General features: G+C 42.2%; 1 protein-coding gene across 1 annotated transcript in view; it reads right to left on the reverse strand.

Moving 5' to 3' along the window:
• Positions 1-18371, reverse strand: part of LOC101359051 (collagen alpha-4(VI) chain-like) — a gene marked incomplete at both ends in the record, with an annotated part of 117232 nt that extends 98861 nt beyond the window's left edge. The window contains 6 exons of the mRNA XM_023739566.1: positions 2830-3384; positions 4002-4592; positions 8225-8854; positions 11668-12273; positions 15459-16046; positions 18296-18371. Coding sequence (XP_023595334.1) covers positions 2830-3384; positions 4002-4592; positions 8225-8854; positions 11668-12273; positions 15459-16046; positions 18296-18371 — 3046 coding nt within the window. The remainder of the gene's footprint in view (positions 1-2829; positions 3385-4001; positions 4593-8224; positions 8855-11667; positions 12274-15458; positions 16047-18295) is intronic.
• Between the last annotated feature and the right edge of the window lie 3 nt (positions 18372-18374).

Genomic DNA, 18374 nt, shown 5'->3' on the forward strand with positions numbered 1-18374 from the left:
GGGAGTTGTCAATCCCTTAAATGTCATACTCCGGGCCAGCTGGCCACGTATGTTTCTGAACTTGTCAAGCAGAGTATGCCTTCCTCCCCTCCTTTCATATAAAACAGCTTGTTTTTGTTTTGTATTTTAAAACTCTAATTCAAATTCACCAAAAGGAACTTTTGCAGATATGAGTCCCATGTCTATAGTGGATATAATTTCAGAAAGGAGAAATTGCCTTTTTGCAGTATGGTATATTGTTTCTATAGTTCTAATTTACACTTTGCCCATGAACATTTTCAGCTGGCTTTCTTCTGTAACCGACACTTTGTATTGTCGCAAGGAGCATTATTTTCCCTGTTAATGGGAAGGGCTGAACCTTGCCAGATAATGTCTAAGGTCTTTTTCAGCTTTATGATTCTAGAATTTTACAATTAATTAGGTTCCAGCCATTCTTAGAATGTCTAGCTCATTGTATCTAAAGAGTTAAAAGACAAAGCTGAAGACAAAGATAAATCCTAATTGACTACATGGTGCCAAAGGAACTGAAAAGAGAAGCTGGAATCCCTTATCTATTCTCCTCCCAAGGACAAAGCCTAGCTGCATATAAACAAGCAAACAAAAGTAGGCTTTTGCTGCCTGAATAATCTAGCTGCTTAATGTAAGACATCCCATAATCCATGCTTATTTAAAACATAATTGTATGCATGCATTCTTTTCAAGTTATTTACAAATCCCCATAGGTCACTGCAAAGTAGTGATGTTCTTTAGATAGCATAAGCAAAAATATTTAATACTCTAGAAAATCTGACTTTAAACATCTCTTCCTCATTCTCCAAAATTAAGCCTCAGACCCCAAAATAAAACCTGGTCCCAACTGGGCCCCAGCTTCTCATAAAGAGGATCCATATGCGTAATAGTTCACGCTCAGGCTTTGACCCCGAACCGCTGGGGAGTTCAAACTATGCTTCCAACACTTCCACCTGTGTTTCCTAACCTCTCTCTGCCTTACTCTTCTCATCCGGAAATTGGGTATCATAATTTTAGCATCCACTTCACACAGGGTTAAAGTGAATATTAGATAAAGTATATCACCTAATGCATAGGAACAGTGCTATGTCCACAATGGGAAAACCAAGCAGCAATCTTGACTGTGCCCCACCCAAAGCTTGCCCTGCCATTAGAGTTCCAGTCTATATAAAACAAGATATGAGTTTCTTACTTAAGCTGAGTTTTCTGTGACTTGTAGGCAAAAGCATACTAACTGATAAGGGGATTTAAAAAAAAATAACAAAAACTGCATATTTCTCAGATTTGTTATGAGGAATCAGGTCACATAAAGGATGGGAAAGTGCTTTGCCAATGTCCAAAGCCCACGTTCTGCCTCCAGCAGAAGACTGAAAGTTGTAGCGCCTTGTCAAAAGACAACTAGAACATAGAGGAGAGGAGCATTCGCTCCCCTTCTTTTTAGCATAAAGCTGACAAACACCTCTAGACCCAATTAAATTTATATATTTTTAAGGACATAATAACAAAACGATCTCCTGTATACATAGACTTCTTGTAGGAATTCTGGGCCTTATGAGTTCCATTATATACTTTCTCTACTATATGATTCTATACTATACCGTGTTATAATATACTATATTTTACTATATAACGCTATACCATATTATACCATTCTCTGACATTCTGTGCTGTTCTATACTATGCCATATCACACCATACCATACTATACTGCACTATGCTTCACTGTTTCACTAAGCGTCACTGTATTACACTATACTACCCTCCTACTCACAGTGTGGTCTGAGAACCAGCAGGATCAGCATCACCTGGGAGCGGTAGCTTCTTAGAAATGCAGAATCTCACCTTGACCTGCTGAATTGGAATCTGCATTCAAATGCATGTTAAAGTTTGAGAGGCCCTGCTATGCTCCCCTATACTATACAAGGAGGCAGTATATAGTACAGTATTTAGTACACAGACTCGGGAACCCAGACTGCCTCGTGTTCAGATCTCAGCTCTTCCATATACTTGAGCTGTGCCTAAGTTTTCTCATCTGTAAGACTGTACCTATTTCAGAGGATTATTGTGAGGATTAAATGTGTTGATATGCAGGAAGTCCTTGGAACAGTCCCTGTCTAAAGATTATCTATTCTGATTACACCATGGTTGTACAGTAGAATCTGGGTAGGAGGTGGGGTCTTGCATGAAACCTTTTCTGGGCCAATCACCCTGGAAAGGCAAGTCTTGGGAAAAGAAAGGTAAACTCAGAAGAGCAAACCCAGACTGTCAGGAGAAGGAACACCTGTGTCTGGGACTTGTTGCTTTGGATAAAAGCTAGAGGAGACAAAACAGGATTGAGTTTGACCTTGGCCATAGGGAACCAGACTGGCAACAAAGTAGGGAGGTCCCTGCACTGAGCCTCATAGAAGAGACAGTATGTTCTATTCCATAGGACGGTCTAATTGATATTATTCTCTGCTTCTATTTCCCTTTTGATATGCACAAACCTTCAGTAAAGTTATGTTTACACATTCCAACCTGACTTCATCTATGCTACAAGGAGTAAAGGGAAGAGTTGCGAGGACTTTCTAGAGACACAGTTCTGAGAAGGCTCAGGCCTCTCTGGAGGTCAGAGTGGTGAAAGCCACAGGAATGATTAAAAGGATCCCTGGGAGGAGGTGAATCGCAGGGTCAGTTCAGTCCAGTTGTCCTCCCCACAAAGTGATCTTCCCTTCCTTGCCCAGATAGAAGAATCAGACTTTATTCTATGAATAGAGCCAACAGAGTCCCGGACCCCTACAATAGGCACATGAAGCAGAAAGTAAGTCCTCTGTCACTCACCTTGTGGAGTGCAGATCTGATCAAGAATTGTCTTCTCCAGGTTCTCAAGGGACTCAAAATTGTCTCTATAGTACACTTTGCCCTGGTCATTAGTAATCTCCAAAAGCTGAGAGTTTTTGGCTTCCCCCACCCCAACGGCAAAAATATTTATGTTTCTGTCCCTGAGGGCCTTGGCTGGTATTGTTACGCTATCCTTTGTGACCCCATCGGTGATCACAATCAAATACTGACGAACACTGGGTCTCCCTCCTCTTGAGCTGTCAAAAAAAGGCAGAGTGAAATTCAGGGCTTTCCCCATGTGGGTGCCATCGTTCATTTGCTGAACAGCTGAGATGCCTCTGAGAATGTCCACCTTTGAAGAGTATTGGCTGAGCATAAATTCTTCCCGGGGCTCTGTGCTGAACTGTAAAAGGCCAATCTGAACTTTATCAGGACCAATATCAGATATGTTCACCATTTTCTCCAGGAATCCCTTCATCTTTTCAAAGTCTTTTGAAGAGATGCTTTCTGAACCATCTATCAGGAAGATAATGTCAGCTTTCTTATCCTTACAGACTAGGGGAAAAAAAGAGCAGAACAGAACATTCATTCAGAGTCTGAATCCAATTAATTACAAATCCCAGGGACAGGCTGAGGTGGCATATACACAACAGAAAAATATTTTTAAAGGGATGGAAAAGGGAGTTAGTAATTTTCTACAACCCAGCCCAGACCCATCTCAAAATCAGACACAGCTGTTATAATAAGGATATAAAATTTGACCCGCTTGGTTCATTCCAGGTCATGGTCACTCTTTGGTGTCAATACTCATTTGTTGACCAGTGGATCCACGTTTCAAGTATGAAGCCTATTCAGATAGATTAGACACATGTACTTGGAGAGAGACTAAGACGGAGAGAGGGAGAGTTGTTGAAGAATAAAATTCTTCAAAGTTTATTAGTGGTTATTAGGGGCAGGCAAGAGGGAGAGGGAAAGGAAAAGAAGACAATGCTTAAGGGACCCTGAGCTTCTGGTAAGGGTGATGGAAAAATTTGGGAATGGTTAATGGTGATGTTTGAACATGATGAACATATTTAATGTCACTCAACGGCACATTTTAAGATTGTAGAAATGGTGAATGTTTTGTTACCCATAAATTTACCACAATTTTTAAAAAAAAAAAAACAACTTACTCTCTGAGGAGCAGATATCCCATACCACTTCTGTTTGAATGGCCTTCAAGGAATCAAACCCAAACACAAAAAAAATCTTGTCGTTCGCTATTTTTCTAAGCTCATCAGTGTTAGCATCTCTTACTCCAATTGCATAGATGGTGACATAGCCTTCTCTCAAGGCCTCTGCAGCTTCGGCCACTGGGTCGTTAGATTTTCCATCAGTGATGACTATGAGATATTGAGGTATCTTGCTGCGGGCAGTGTCTGCAAAGATCTGCTTCATGTCATTCAAGGCCTGACCTGTGTTGGTGCCACCTCCCATCTGCTGGATGCCATCAATGGCTACCTTCAGCTCTGCCACACTGGTATACTGGCTGAGGATAAACTGATTCTGAGTTTTGTCTGAGTACTGAACGACTCCAAACTGTATTCCGTCAGGCCCAACCTGGAACATCTTTATCACCGCATTCATGAACACTTTCATTTCAAGAAAATCTTCAGGTGTGATGCTGCCAGAACCATCAATAAGGAAGTAAATATCTGCCTTCTTAATATGCACACAACCTAGGCAATAAGAAGAAGCAACAACCCAATGCATTAGAGTACAGTCTGAGATGGGGTGTAGCCAAAGCTGGTGATACCATGCCCCACCCATGCTTCCTTAGCACTGGTTGTTTCTTTGAGAGCCAACAGCTTTCTACTGAAAGCCCCTGTGATTATGCCTGAGCGTTAATTGACCAACAGCATGATCAGCCCACACACTGGCCAGGCCAGAACGCCTGGGAGTCAGTCCGGGAGCAGCCACCAATGGCTGCCAGGAGCTGGTGGATAAATATCCCAGCTCCCTTGCTCTTTCGGTGGGCCAGCTCTGAGGTGAGTTCTACAGTCTCCCTGAGGGTCCCAGCAGAATTGAGCCCCAGTTGCCTACAGCAATAACCTGCTCAGTAATTCACCCTGTATTGGCTTCCTTTCCTTTCCTTTCCTGTCTGGGGTCACCTCCCGAATAAATCATTTGTATCCAAATTCTTGTGTCAGAGTCTATTTCTGGGGAAACCCCACTTAGAGATGAAATAAATTTACATAACATTTCTCAGATGGAGACATTGAAAACAAGATGAAAGTAAAAAATCAGAGCATATTTGGAGCTATGAATTGCTGCAGTATAAATCATTTCCTACCTCCCAAGCCAAAACACACTTTTTAAATGGGTGGGCAAAAGAGCGTACTTTCTGAAATTTAAAACTTCCTGTTTTAAATGGGCCTCACTTAAATGAATCACTTTGTAATAAAGTCTAGACTCCAAAGGGCAAAATGGCTCAGATCCTGTCTCTACCACTTGCTAGCTGCAAGACCAGAAGTCTGTGACTTGGCCTCTGTGCATCTCAATTTCCTAGTCCATCAAACGAAGACCTTAAAACCTACTCAGTAAGCTTATTGAAAGGATTAAATAAGATCACATACACACAGCAGGACTGAATATTAAAAATGTAAGGTTAGGATTAACTGGTGTGTTACTTTTTCATCTAATAGATTCCTCAAAAAGAGTGAACATTGTTTCCTCCTCAGCCCTTTCAGTAAGGGCAGCCCAGTCTTGTGTTCTTAATCTCTGGATTCTCTTGATCCAGGAAGAATTAAGATCCTTTTCATGTTTCCTGGCTGAAAGGGAAGTGACGTGAGGTGGGAGTTAGATTCCCCTGCTCAAGCCTTTATTCAGGACGCCCTAATTCTATGCAATATTTGTGACATACTTATACCTAAAAATGTGCTTATTGCTAGTCTGAATGAAATTCAGATATGACTAGTGTCCTGTATTTTATCTGGCAGAGAGGGGCAGGCATTGGAAGAGGGTATGGCTTGGAGGGGTCCAGGAAGACGTGAACTGCCCGAAGTTAAGTATTGTTGATTCCTTGGAGATTGGAGAGAAAAAAATATAGAAACAGAAGGCAGAAACTGGACGTTGCTGGAACCCAGCACCCACCGGTGATGGGGCCTGGGAGGTGGATGGGGCCTGGTGTCTGAGGAAAGGACCGCTGTCAGCGGACGGTCTGAAGACAAGACCACTGTGAGGGGAAGGCCTGATGAGAGGGCCACTGTGGGAGGAGGGTCTAAGGAAAGACAGCTGTGAGAAAAGTTCTAAGGAAAGACAGCTGTGAGGAGAGGATCTGAGAACAGGGCCATTGTGGGGGAAGGTCTGAGGAAAGACAGCTGTGAGGGAAGGGTCTGAGGACAGGACTGCTCTGAGAGGAGAGGCATCTCTGTAGCCAGTCAATGAAGCTGTGACCCAAGGGTCTCCACTGCATCCCAGGGCCTTTGCACTGTCCAGAGGGGCTGAGGGCCCTAAACACTGCCCACCATTCTTGGTAAACAGGGATTTAGGGGGGAAAAAAAGAGACATTTCTTACAGTCTGGATGCCTCCAGGCATCCACATTTATTATGTATATGAAGTGTTTAACAGAGTGCCTGGCACATAGCAAATGACCAATAAACAGTAGAGAGTATGATCATTATGACCATCCAGATTATCCAGACATAAAATTGTCATGGCTTCTGTTCACCTCTAAACTGTCCCACCCCTAATGCCTCTAGACCTTGGGATGATTTTCCTGATTCCCAGTTCCTTCTTAACAGCTAGCTATGTAATCTGGAGAAGGAACAAACTCTTAACTCTTTATACTGTTTGTGAATTAGCTGGGCTTCATTTCTCTCCTTCTTCCCTACAGAATATAGGCAAAGAGTGTACAAGGAAATGAAATTCAGGCATAAAAATATTACCCCTTGCTCCCACAACAGAGATAGGGACTAAAAATACAGGCCAAAGAGAAAAATTGAAATTTATTTAGGTATTTCAAATCTCTGGACCTCAGCACAAGTAATCAAGAGATTTCAAGATAGTTTAGTGTCTGGAAAAAAAAAAAAAGTTCAGTGATTTTTCCCTCAGGATATAATCACAGCCTTGAATTTTTAAGTTAATCATCTACATTTCAAGTCATCATCTTCTCTCTATGATTCTAATCGGAATCTAAGAAATACTAGATTCAACTAAGAAACTCATCTGGGTAGACAAAAATTGACAGACAAATCAACAGACACATATTCGTAACAGCCAGTATGTAGCACATGTGGGATTTAAAACTCAGACAAGCTGACTCCAAAGTGTGTCTACTTAACCACTGTGCTTTTTTTATGGCTTTTGTTGTTGATGATGTTTTACTGCATATACCGGGAGCTCTCCTAGTTGACCTTCACTTAACTGACACACCAGAAAAGCCAAAATTCTCCCTTCCTTCCCTCTGTCAGAAACACTGACTGCTGCTCCCACAATACGCTACTTCCCCTCAGAGACTTCTCATTTGAACACCACACAGTTAGTTCTGCATCATTCGGTGGAATAATTCACTTACCAAGAGCCAACTGGGTTTGTCCCCAGCCTGTGTGTGTCAATTTTGTTATTATAATTACATAATTAATCAAATATTGCACAAATCACTAAGACATGAGTACAAAAAAAAAGAGGTTCATTGCATCTATGAAAACTAGATTAACGACTTAGAAAAGACACAGGAAACACTTGTTTAAAAACTTGCTGGGTCAGTAGACAGTACTACAAAAGATTGAATTTTGAGGAACATAAAAATCAATAAGGATTTCTGTACTCAGATTATTTCAGAAGTGGTTAAATTCTCTTCCCACTTTAAAGAAACTGAAACTCGATATTATAGACAATACACTATTGTATGGTTAATGAAGAAAATACACAGGACTCCAAGTAGCAACTCATACTCAAAGAAGCCTTGGTATTACACCAAAAGATTGACCAACTAATGTTTATATGGCTTATAAATATATGCTTTAAGTTTAAATTTTTAAATTTCAAGTACGTTTGTATCCCTTTTTTTCATAATTTCTTTCCTTAAATGACTTAAGATTTGCTCAATCCCCACTCAGTACCACAAGGCTTCTACTCTAAATACGCACATAACTCCATTAAACTGTTAGGAGTGAAGGGTAAGAAAGGAGGAGGGAGGAATGTTAACTCTTACTGTTAACTCTTACTTCATATTCTTCTGTGTTGTTTGGAATCAAGACAAAATAAAGATTTTATAAGTTTTGGGCTTTTTTTAATTAATTAAATCAAAAACTTTTTCTTTGGAAGGGTGTGGAAGAGGCAGGCGGATGGAGCAAGCAGAGTAAATACTTTTAAAAAAAAAAAAAAGATCAGCTTTGGAAAAGGCCTTCTTACCTTCTTGTGGGGCATAGCCCACCCTTAAATCTGAATCCATTTTGCCCACAATTTCAGTGCAGAGCTGGTTCTTAATCTTGTCCGCCACAGTAGAGAGTTGCAGGAAAGATTCCAGGGAGATCGCATGTTTCCAAGGGGGGTATGAGGCCATTTTCTCCAGGTCGTTGCTCTCTGAGGCAAGCTGGGTGCCCACTGCAAACACGGTAACTCCCGACCTTCGGAGGACAGAAGCTGGTCTGGACACGTTATCTTGGGAGATGCTTTCCGTGATGACCACAGCTATCTGTTGCACCCCTTGGTTGGACCGGCTCCCCTTCTCCTGAATGAAAACCCTGTTCCTTAGGAAATCCAGAGCAGCTCCAGTCTTGAGCCTTCCTCCTCTTCCTCGGTAGGTTAATTTATCCAAATGCTCCAAGATTTGGGCTGGATTCTGAAATGTATCCAGCAAAAACTCAACTCGTGGTTCCCCACTGTAAAAGACCAAGCCAATTCTCACAGCATCAGGATGGATTCTTAGTGATCTGACAGCAGTCTTTAGGAAACTGACAACCTGTCGGAAATTTGATTGACCAGCCCTGCTAAATTCCTCAACCAGGAATACTAAATCAGCTGGAACAGCCTTTGGACACGCTATAAACAAAGAAAGAAACAAACAAAAACAGAAAGAAGGACTTTAGCATGAGAACAGAGTAATAAAGATAATTCTCGTTTAAGGTATAAAACTCATGTGGTGATATGTTTATGTATATTATAATAATATATTTAGTGTTATAAATTATAATAACATATACTAACTTCTATGCATACATTTTAGAATTTAGTGGAAGCCTTTATTTGGCATAATGGCCAAGGAACATCGCAGAGTTCATACCAGCTTCAAAATTTTTCACCTGAAAGAGTATCCACGTCATTTGTAAAATATGTGAATATTTGAATATCCACACGAAATTATTTTGAGATTACTTTTCAATTTATCTCAGTTCATTAGAAGCACCTGAGTCTTGACTCCATTTTCGTAGTTGCAGGAGACCCTGGATCAAATTCTCTTTTATAGGCCTGAAAATGCAGTACATTCACCGTGGATTTAATAATTTTCTCCCTCTCTTAGGAGAAGACAGAAATGACAAATTGTGACTCCTAAAGTTGTGCACCTTTCTCTGATACATTTTATGTCATATCAGCAGGGGGAACATGAAATGTTGCAAGTTCCTATGAAAAATCGGTGTCCAAAAATTGGGCTAGCTGGCTATTTCATTTTGCTATAAAACAACCTTCCTTTTAACCTGCCTCATGTGGGGTAATGGAGTCATGACTGAATAAACTCCCTGCCAAGGGAATTCAGAACACCAGCCTCCCCCTTTGAGGCAGTGCCCAACGTGGGGAACCTACTGGGTCCACAAACCAAAAAGATCCAGAACTGCTTTGACGTGGCGGAAAAAAAAAATCTCCCAAGCAGAGAACTGAAACCACATATGCAGAGAGCTGAAACCAGTGTGTAAAGAAGCTTTAGAGAAGAGAATACTGGGGAAGCAGAATGACCTTTTAACTTATCTCTAGGTCTCTTGATGTCCTGAAATTTTCCCTTTGTTCTTTTTTTATGAAGAACCAAAAATTAACCCTAGGTTTAAAAAAAAGGGGGGCTGCCCCCAATTTTGGCAAGTCTGAGACACCTTCTCTAGAAACTCCAAGCATCTTTGACCTCTTCCTTCATTTGCCAGCACCAACTGTAATTCTCGTTTCAAGTTGTATCGAGGATTCATCCCCTTACATCATTATCTGAGCCACCATTGGGAGGAGCCAAGCATCCTCCCCATGTGGCTTTAAATCCTTCTGAGTCTGAAGTCCCATCTGGAATCTATCCTGTTCACTGAAGGCTTCCTGAAATACTGCTTTGGTCATGAGATATTTTCTGCTCTAAAACCCTTGGTTACTTCCCCATAACCAGGATCTGTCCTAGCTAATCCAGTCTCATTCCTCACTGGTTTTAAACCTTCTCCCACCCCACCCCAATGGGCTTAGTTTTTTACTTTACACTCATCCAGCTCATTCCTCCTCCCACACACTTACTCATGCTGTTCCTCTTGCCAGGAATGCTTTCCTCCTTTCTCCCTGTATGTTAAAATCACACCCATTATTAAAGGACAAGCATAACTCCTCCCAGGCCACCTTCTCCAGGGTGACCTCCTTTTGCTCTATTTCTCCTTAATGTAGTGTCCATATGATGCTGCTTAGTTCCTTATTACTTCTGTTTGGATTTTCTTCTTCTTGTCTCAACTATGTTTGTCTTGTCTGCCCATAAAATTGCAAGGGCCCCTCTCCTGAAGCTCTGGATATTGAGAGGTCTGGGCAGAGCTGGGGCAATTCAGAGAAAAGAAGACGGATCAAGGGGTATCAAGGGAGGCTTCCCCAAGAAAGTAACTTAAGAACTGAAGGATAGAGGTTTGACTATGGGCATTCCATGATGATGTAATGTGTTGAAGGTAGAGACAGAGGTGGGAGAGCTGACATATATACAGCAAATGGTAAGTAGTTCAACTTAGCTGGAGTGTAGAATGTATAAAGGGATTTAGTGTGAAGTAAGGTTCAGTGGTTCTTGACCAACAGTTGTACCCCAGGGGACATTTGGAAAATATGGGAGGGAGGTTGGATTGCCACGATGACTAGGGAATGCCACTGGCAGGGACCAGGGATGCTAAGCCTCCTACAATACAAAGAAAAGTCCTACACCATGAATTGCCCCACCCAAAGTGCCAATAGCATCCGCAGTGAGCATCTTGGATGCCAAAACAGGGACTTTTTTCAGTCCCTGGGGAGAATCCCAACTGTTTCTCCTTCACCTGGAAGAGGTATATGGTAGCATGGATTATTTTTCAGAAATTCGCTCCCTACCTTTCAGTTCCATGGGAGGAATATACTTTATACTTCACTGATGTTGGCCATATGACTTGCTGTGGAAAATGGGATGTTAGCAGACACAATGCAGCAGAGGTCTGAAAAGTACTCGTGCAATGGGGCTCCCTCTTTTGCACCTCTGCCATTACCATGGAAAGAACATGTCCCAGCTAGCCTGATGATCCACGATTATCATAGCCAAACCTAGATCAGCCAACCCCCAGCAAAACCCCAAAGGTGTAAATAAGCCCAGCCAAGATCATCCAAAGCATTCATTTGAGCCTAGCCAAGATCGGCTGATCCTCAGCAGATTGGTGAGAATAAATGGTTCTCTTCAGGCACTGAATTTTGGGATAGTTTGTTATTCATTATCATTGGATCCATAATTAACTAATTCAAGGTGTGCCTAAGGCAGCCCCATGCCTCCTCCTCTTACCCATCCACTGGTGCCAGTGCCCCAGCACTTAGGAATCCAGAATGCCCCCTTCTCTGATCCTCTTTTTATGCTAAGATCCCTCAGAGGTTTACATATCCTAGGGACCAAACCTTACCTACTGCAGCCTCCTCGTTGACCTGAGTCCTGAGCCCTGGCTGCCCAGCCTCTTGGATCACCACACGCACATCCTGCAGCATCTGTCTGACTCCATCTTCTCCTTGCATCTCAAATACAAGGGATGGGGTTCCCATCCCCTCCAGTTCTTTCCTGTCGAAGTTCTGCATGCCCACAGAAATGACTTTCACGCCTTTCTTCCCCAGCGCCTGCGTGGCCTCCCAGACCTCATCCTCAGACTTGCCCGAGGTAATGACCACTGCATACTGGGGAACGCCCTGGAGAAACCGGCTTCCTGCTGCCTCCCGGAAGAAGGTCTGACGAAGGTACCGCAGAGCCTTGCCTGTCCTCCTGGGGCCACCCCGGGGCCTAAACTGCTCCTGGATGTGAACAATCATCTCATTCTGCGTCTGGTAGGTATTGAGCAAAAATTCAGTGTGACCTTGATCGCCATACTGAGCCAGCCCAATCTGGTACTTGTCCTTGCCAACCTCCAGCATGCTAACCACTCTGGAGATGAAATGCCTCATCCGCTGAAAACTGTCCCATGATGTGTCCTGAGAGGTGTCAGCAAGAAAGACCACGTCTGCATAAGCCTTGTTGAATTCTGAAATAGAAGGGAGAAGGAAGAGGGAAAGACACAGAGGACAAAGTAAATTAAACTCTCATGAAAACTGAATACAAAGTGATAATGGTGGCACAACATGAAAAACGTAATCAATGTCATTGAAGGATAAATGTGGAAGTTGTCAAAACAACAACAACAAAAAATGAATACACAGGTGTTTTGTATGGGAATGTGGGCTGGAGAGGTGCTTTACTTACGCAACTTTGTGCATACTGTCATTCTATCTCCTCCATGTGGGTCTCGATTACAAGGCTCTGTCCCTCTCTATATCCTACTGCTTTTTTGACTGCTTTATTAGACTAAAGAATCTTCAACCAAGAGAAGAGGAAAAGGAAGTTAACATTTTTACTGATTAGTTACTTTGTCTTAGAGCTTCTTATATATTTTATCTAATTTAATCCTCATAAATTACCCTACTAGGGAAGTATTATTATCTTCAATGGGCAGATGAGAAAAATGAGGCCTAAAGAAGGGAAGTTGTTTTTCCAAGATAAATAGCTAGAAAGCGGAAAAGCTGTAATTAAAACCCAGGTCTGCTGGACTCCAAAACCCATGCTGTTTCCTCTAGACCACACTGTGGGATATTCTTTCCCTCATTTTCTACCCATGAGAACTCCATCCATCCTTCAATCTCCGGTTCAAATGTCACTTCCTCTAGGAAGTTTCCCCAGATTCTGCAATGATGACAGACAGCTCCTTCTGCCCTCACACTATACCCAGTTTATTCTGGCTCATACTGTAGTTAAATGGTGTGTGCCTTCCTGGACAGGAACTACAGTGTATTCACCTTGAATACCCTGCTCCATCTTAGATGGCATCTCGCGCATCAGTGTTTATGGAATTCAAGTACTGAGTACTGAGCAGATACATTAAAGAATAAAATAAAGACACTGACTATATAATGGAATAAGGTACCAATCCAATGCTATATGCTCAATTTACAATGTCAGAATATTGCTTACTTCATCAATGGAATCCAGTTGAGTTGACCTATTGTCCAAAAAAGCAATTTTCAAGAACCATGTAATTACTATCATTCATTATAAGTCAGTGATGTAAGAGTTCTCATGGAGTGGCTTAATTTGAGCTACTCTGAAACATAAAAGGCTTCTCGTTCCACATTGATGAGCTCAAGACTGAAGTACCTGGTTTATAACTAGGCGTCTGACATACAGGTACCAGGCTTTCATCTAACTTTCAATCATGTTGTGAGAAAAGAAAAAACTTTATTCACCAGAATCTAAAACACAAGCTAAGGTTAGTCAGGGAAGACTTTCAGCACATAATTACATACCACCGAAACCAAAAACCAAACCCGTTGCTGTCGAGTCAATTCTGACTCATAGCGACCCTACAGGACAGGGTAGAAATGCCCCATAGGGTTTCCAAGGAGGGGCTGGTGGATTCAAACTGCCAAGGTTTGGTTAGCAGCCGAGCTCTTAACCACTGTGTCACCAGGGCTCCTTATATACCACAAAGGAGGGATTTTTATAGCTGGCAAAACGGAGCAGCAACATTCAAGCCTTAGCCTGTTTATCAAAATCACCATGTGCTGCTCTTATTGAACTAGTGGATGGGAAAAAAAAAAAAACAAACAAACTAGGGCACCCAGAAGTATCTGGGATTTCTTAGCACTTAGTACCTCTCTGGTTCACAGCATATTCCATGTTATACACTGAAAAATTCCTATCACCTCTTAATCTCTCCAGCTCCAGAGTTATCTTGTTTGTGCTTTTATCCCCAGGGCTTCGCTCAAGTCCTAGTGAACAGTAAGTGTACAATAAATGTCTGAGGAACTCAACTGATGGTTACCAGAACATGGGCAGACAGCCAGGAAAAACTATTATCAAGTCAAGTCCTGAGTAGAATGCATGCAAAGTCACACTGCTTATGTACATCCTTAATTCTCAGAATTATGTTATTAAAGACACCAGAAACAACCTTAGTGCAAGTCAATGTTCCCCAAAGTATGCGTCATTGGTGGTACAGGAGATGATTTCACATGGCCCACAACACGGTGTTCAATAACACTGATTCACATGGTCAGAAACTTGTTACCTTTTCTATTCTCTTTTCACCATTCAAATGAAATCCAGAACAAATTTCTAGGTTTTGTTTTAGAATGTCTTTAACATCTCTCTAACTATTGGCTGGCTTGCTTGCTTTGGACACGGCATCAGGAAAGACCAAAAGCTAGAAAAGGACATCATATTTGGTAAAGCAGAGGGTCAGCAAAAACGAGGGATGCCTTCAGTGAAATGGATTGGCACAATAGCCTCAACAATAGCCTCGAACACACCAATGATCATGAAGATAGCACAGGACTGGGCAGTGTTTTATTCTGTTATACATAAGGTTGCCATGAGTCAGAGCCAACTCGACAGCAAGTAAAAATAATTATTTGCTAATCTCCCTTTTAAACCAAAAAGGCTCAGGCCTCACGTTCAGATGCTTCTGCAGAATGGGGTATCTAGCTAGAATTTTTTAACTTTCTCATTTACTATGTTCAATTGTATGGTTTGTAAATCAGTCAATCCAACCAGGAAAACAGAAACTACTCCGAGTATTTAAACAGGAGAATTTAATGTGGGGAATTGGTTACACTGATACTGAAAAAGGCAAAAAGCTAAACAAAAGAGACAATTAAAGGTTAACAAAAATAAGGAATTATTGTCCAGGCTGGAGGGACAAAAGGAAGAGGTGGTATAACTGGAGCCCAGGGGAAAGGGGCCAGCAGAAGTTGTTAGATCCATGCTGGGCATACCTAGCAGAGTGTGGGGCCACCAAGGAAGCAAAGCTACTGCCAGAGACTGCCCAGAGGTGAGGAAGAAATACCCTGATTTCTCCCTTTTCCCCATCTTCTCAGTGACTCCCACTGGCTAAAACCATCTGAGATAGGAGCCTGAATAACACGGCTATAGGGAGAATCACCTTGCAACATAGAATAGAGCAGGGGAAGGACAAAGAACATCACCGAGGTAGCCAAACCCAGGACTGACAGTTACCTTCTAATGTCAAAGTATACTGTTTTTTTCATTTGTAGTAGTGAGCTTTCAAAATAAATGTAAGTAAAATAAGAGAGTCAATGTAAAGGAAAATATTAAGAGAAGAGATGTAGGAAACTTGACTTGGTTGGAACATTGGGTTTTATCACAGCCTCTTACCTTTAACCTTACCCTCTACTGCTGAGCACAGGGTGTGAAGGATGCTTCCTGAGAGTTCCTGCAGGATGTTGAAGTTTTCAGTGTTGAAGAGAAACTTCTCAAATGGCTCACTGGCTATTTTTTGCAACTCCTGGACATCCTGGACATTAATCCCTACCACATACACAACAACTCCATCTTCTTTCAACCTGTCAGCGGTCTCCTGGACTTCATCACTTGACTCGCCATCTGTCACCAGGATAACTATCTGAGGAACCCGGTCCTGGGCCCGGCTGCCAGCTGCCCCAGTCAAGTAGTTGGTCCTGATGAACTCCAGGGCACTCCCCGTGCTTGTGCCTCCTGTGCGGTAGGGCAGATTCTGGATCTGCTCCAGGACCATGCTCTTCAGAGGGTACTGGTTCAGCTGAAAGGCCGGGTAGATGTTGTCATTATACTGGACAAGTCCCACTCGGACCTGGTCACTGCTGATGTTAAGCCCCAAGACAACAGAGTAAAGGAAGTTTTTCACTTTCTGGAAGTTCCGGGGTCCAATGCTGGTCGAGCTGTCCACTAGGAACACAATGTCTGCCAGGACTGCTTCTCTGCAAGCTATAAGAGGGGAGGGAAGGGATGAGATCCGTGGGTCTTCACTCAAAATGCTTAGAACCAAAGGAGCCAAACGTGAATGTGAACATAAGGGGTCAACAATCCCAGGTAGCCTGTACTCAATGGTCCTCAGACATTGCCCTCAAGTGACAGTGTGCTTAGAGAAGTGTCACCCCCCTTGCCTTGCCTTGCCTGTACTCCATCATCTTGAGGCTTCAGTCCTGTTCTACTGATACCTCCAAACCTGAAATTCACCTGGGCAATCCTTTGAATCTCACTAAGAAAAACACTGCTATAAATGGAATAACATGCTGAGAAAAGGACTGTTCTCTTCCCAGTGGAAGTAAGTGACCAGCCTGTTATCTTTTCACAAAGAAACCTCATCTCTAGAATGCGCTGGCACCAATAGGTCAGAAAGCTAGAGTATATCCCATATGTCATAATATCTCTCACTGCAGCTCTATCACTTACGTATTACCCCTGTGACTATTGACCACTTACTTCTTTGAGACTCAATTTTCTTCTCTGCAACAGTGAAATCTTTGTACCATCCCTCATGCTATCACAGGATTGTTATAAGGATACAATAAGATAATCTACTGTAACAGACAATATCAGAGCTCTGCCTAGGCCCCCTTTGATTCTTTGTTACCTTTTCTTACACTGGTCTTTGGAGGACTGACTTCTGGCTACTGGAGCTGCTTTGTCTGCAGTATACAAAAGCCTAGCTCCTTACTTTGGGTCAAGACAACTCTAAAGTGTAACTTACATTGCTGAGTGCCCCAGCAGCCTCAGGCTAAAGCAACACTCTGTGGAAATTTTCTCTCAGATCACACCCTCTCTTACTTTCCTCTATTTCTCTGTACTATATCCCCCACGTCCTTACTGACTTCTTCCCTGAGAACTCTGCCTTAATATATATATATGTCTACCCAAATCCTTGCCTCAGGCTCTGCTTCAGGAGAACGCAATCTAACGCACCTGCTCTAGTGGAATGAGTCGGCTCCACAAGACCAGGGATCAAGTCCTAGCTCTGCCATCCACTTGTGTAACCTTTGGCCTCAGTTTCCTCATTGGAAAAAATGGAAATAATAATGCTAATTTCCCTATGAATCTAACAAAGTTGAGATGATGGGTCAGTTACATGACCAATGTAAACACGCTTTGACAACTATATAGCACCAAGCAGATGGTAATCATCATTACTATATATATAAACCTCTTTTTAAACCTTGAAGGGCTAAACAAAAGTAAGGCATATAATATTTATTTGGCCATACAAATGCTATAGTCCCACCACTAGCATGTCAATCACACAAGTGCTACATCAAATGAGGCAAAAGTTTTAGCATCTGTTCCAATTCTCCTACCCTATATGCAAATACTAAAATCATAAACACTTGTGTGTTTTTAATGGAACCTACAAGCAATCTTCTCTTTCCTTGCACTAAGCTCAATACTTTACTACAGAGTTCAGTAATTAATTTATAAAGAATTTTTACCAGCTTATTCCCATCATCACCAATGGAAACACAAAGTTAATGACAGGTATATCACCACAGGTAAGGACAGTTAATAATAGGTCATGCTTAGGGGCCCCCCTGATGGGCTAGGCACTGTGCCAAGCACTTTCCATGCATAACTTCAGTTCTCTCAATAGCTCTCTGAGGCAGGTACCATCACCCTATGAAGAAAACTTAGGATCGGAGAAGTAAAGTAGCTGTCAAAGACGACAAAATCAGAAAGAGGAGAACTAGGATTTTAGTCCAGGTATTTCTTTTCCCTAAATTCATGCTCTTAACCACTGCATTATACCAACATATTGGGAGTAAAATAAACGTCTTGGGAGATCCACTGCCCCTCTCCCCTCCTCTGCTCCCCACCCAGGCAATATGGGTAAGTCAATCTAGGAATAACAGTATCATTCTAGAAACAAATAATCCTGCCTTCAAAAACGGACTTATACTACATTAGCATACAGAACCAGCATATGCGTTTACAAAAAAGAGTTGATAAGTGTTTGGTTAATGATTAAAGAGGAACATGGAGTACAGAGAGTTTAGCAAAATTTTAAGATTCAATCTGCAATATTAAGTGTGCCCAAGCAATCAAGGCACCTTACCAACCCCCCACAACCTACCCCACCCCAAGTTCTGGAAAATAAAAAGGACAGTGAGAGGGAGGAATTAGGCAGATAAAACTTTGAGTTCTGTGCCGTCCAGATCAGAAATAAGAAGGGAAAGCCTTTGTACCTGGAGAGATGTGGTCAGCTGGTGGAGCGGCCTTTGCCAAAGTATCACAGAGCTCCTGCCGCAGCCTCTGGGCAAGGCT

This window comes from Trichechus manatus, unplaced genomic scaffold (genome assembly GCF_000243295.1).
Source record: "Trichechus manatus latirostris isolate Lorelei unplaced genomic scaffold, TriManLat1.0 scaffold00136, whole genome shotgun sequence".
Classification (NCBI taxonomy): domain Eukaryota; kingdom Metazoa; phylum Chordata; class Mammalia; order Sirenia; family Trichechidae; genus Trichechus; species Trichechus manatus.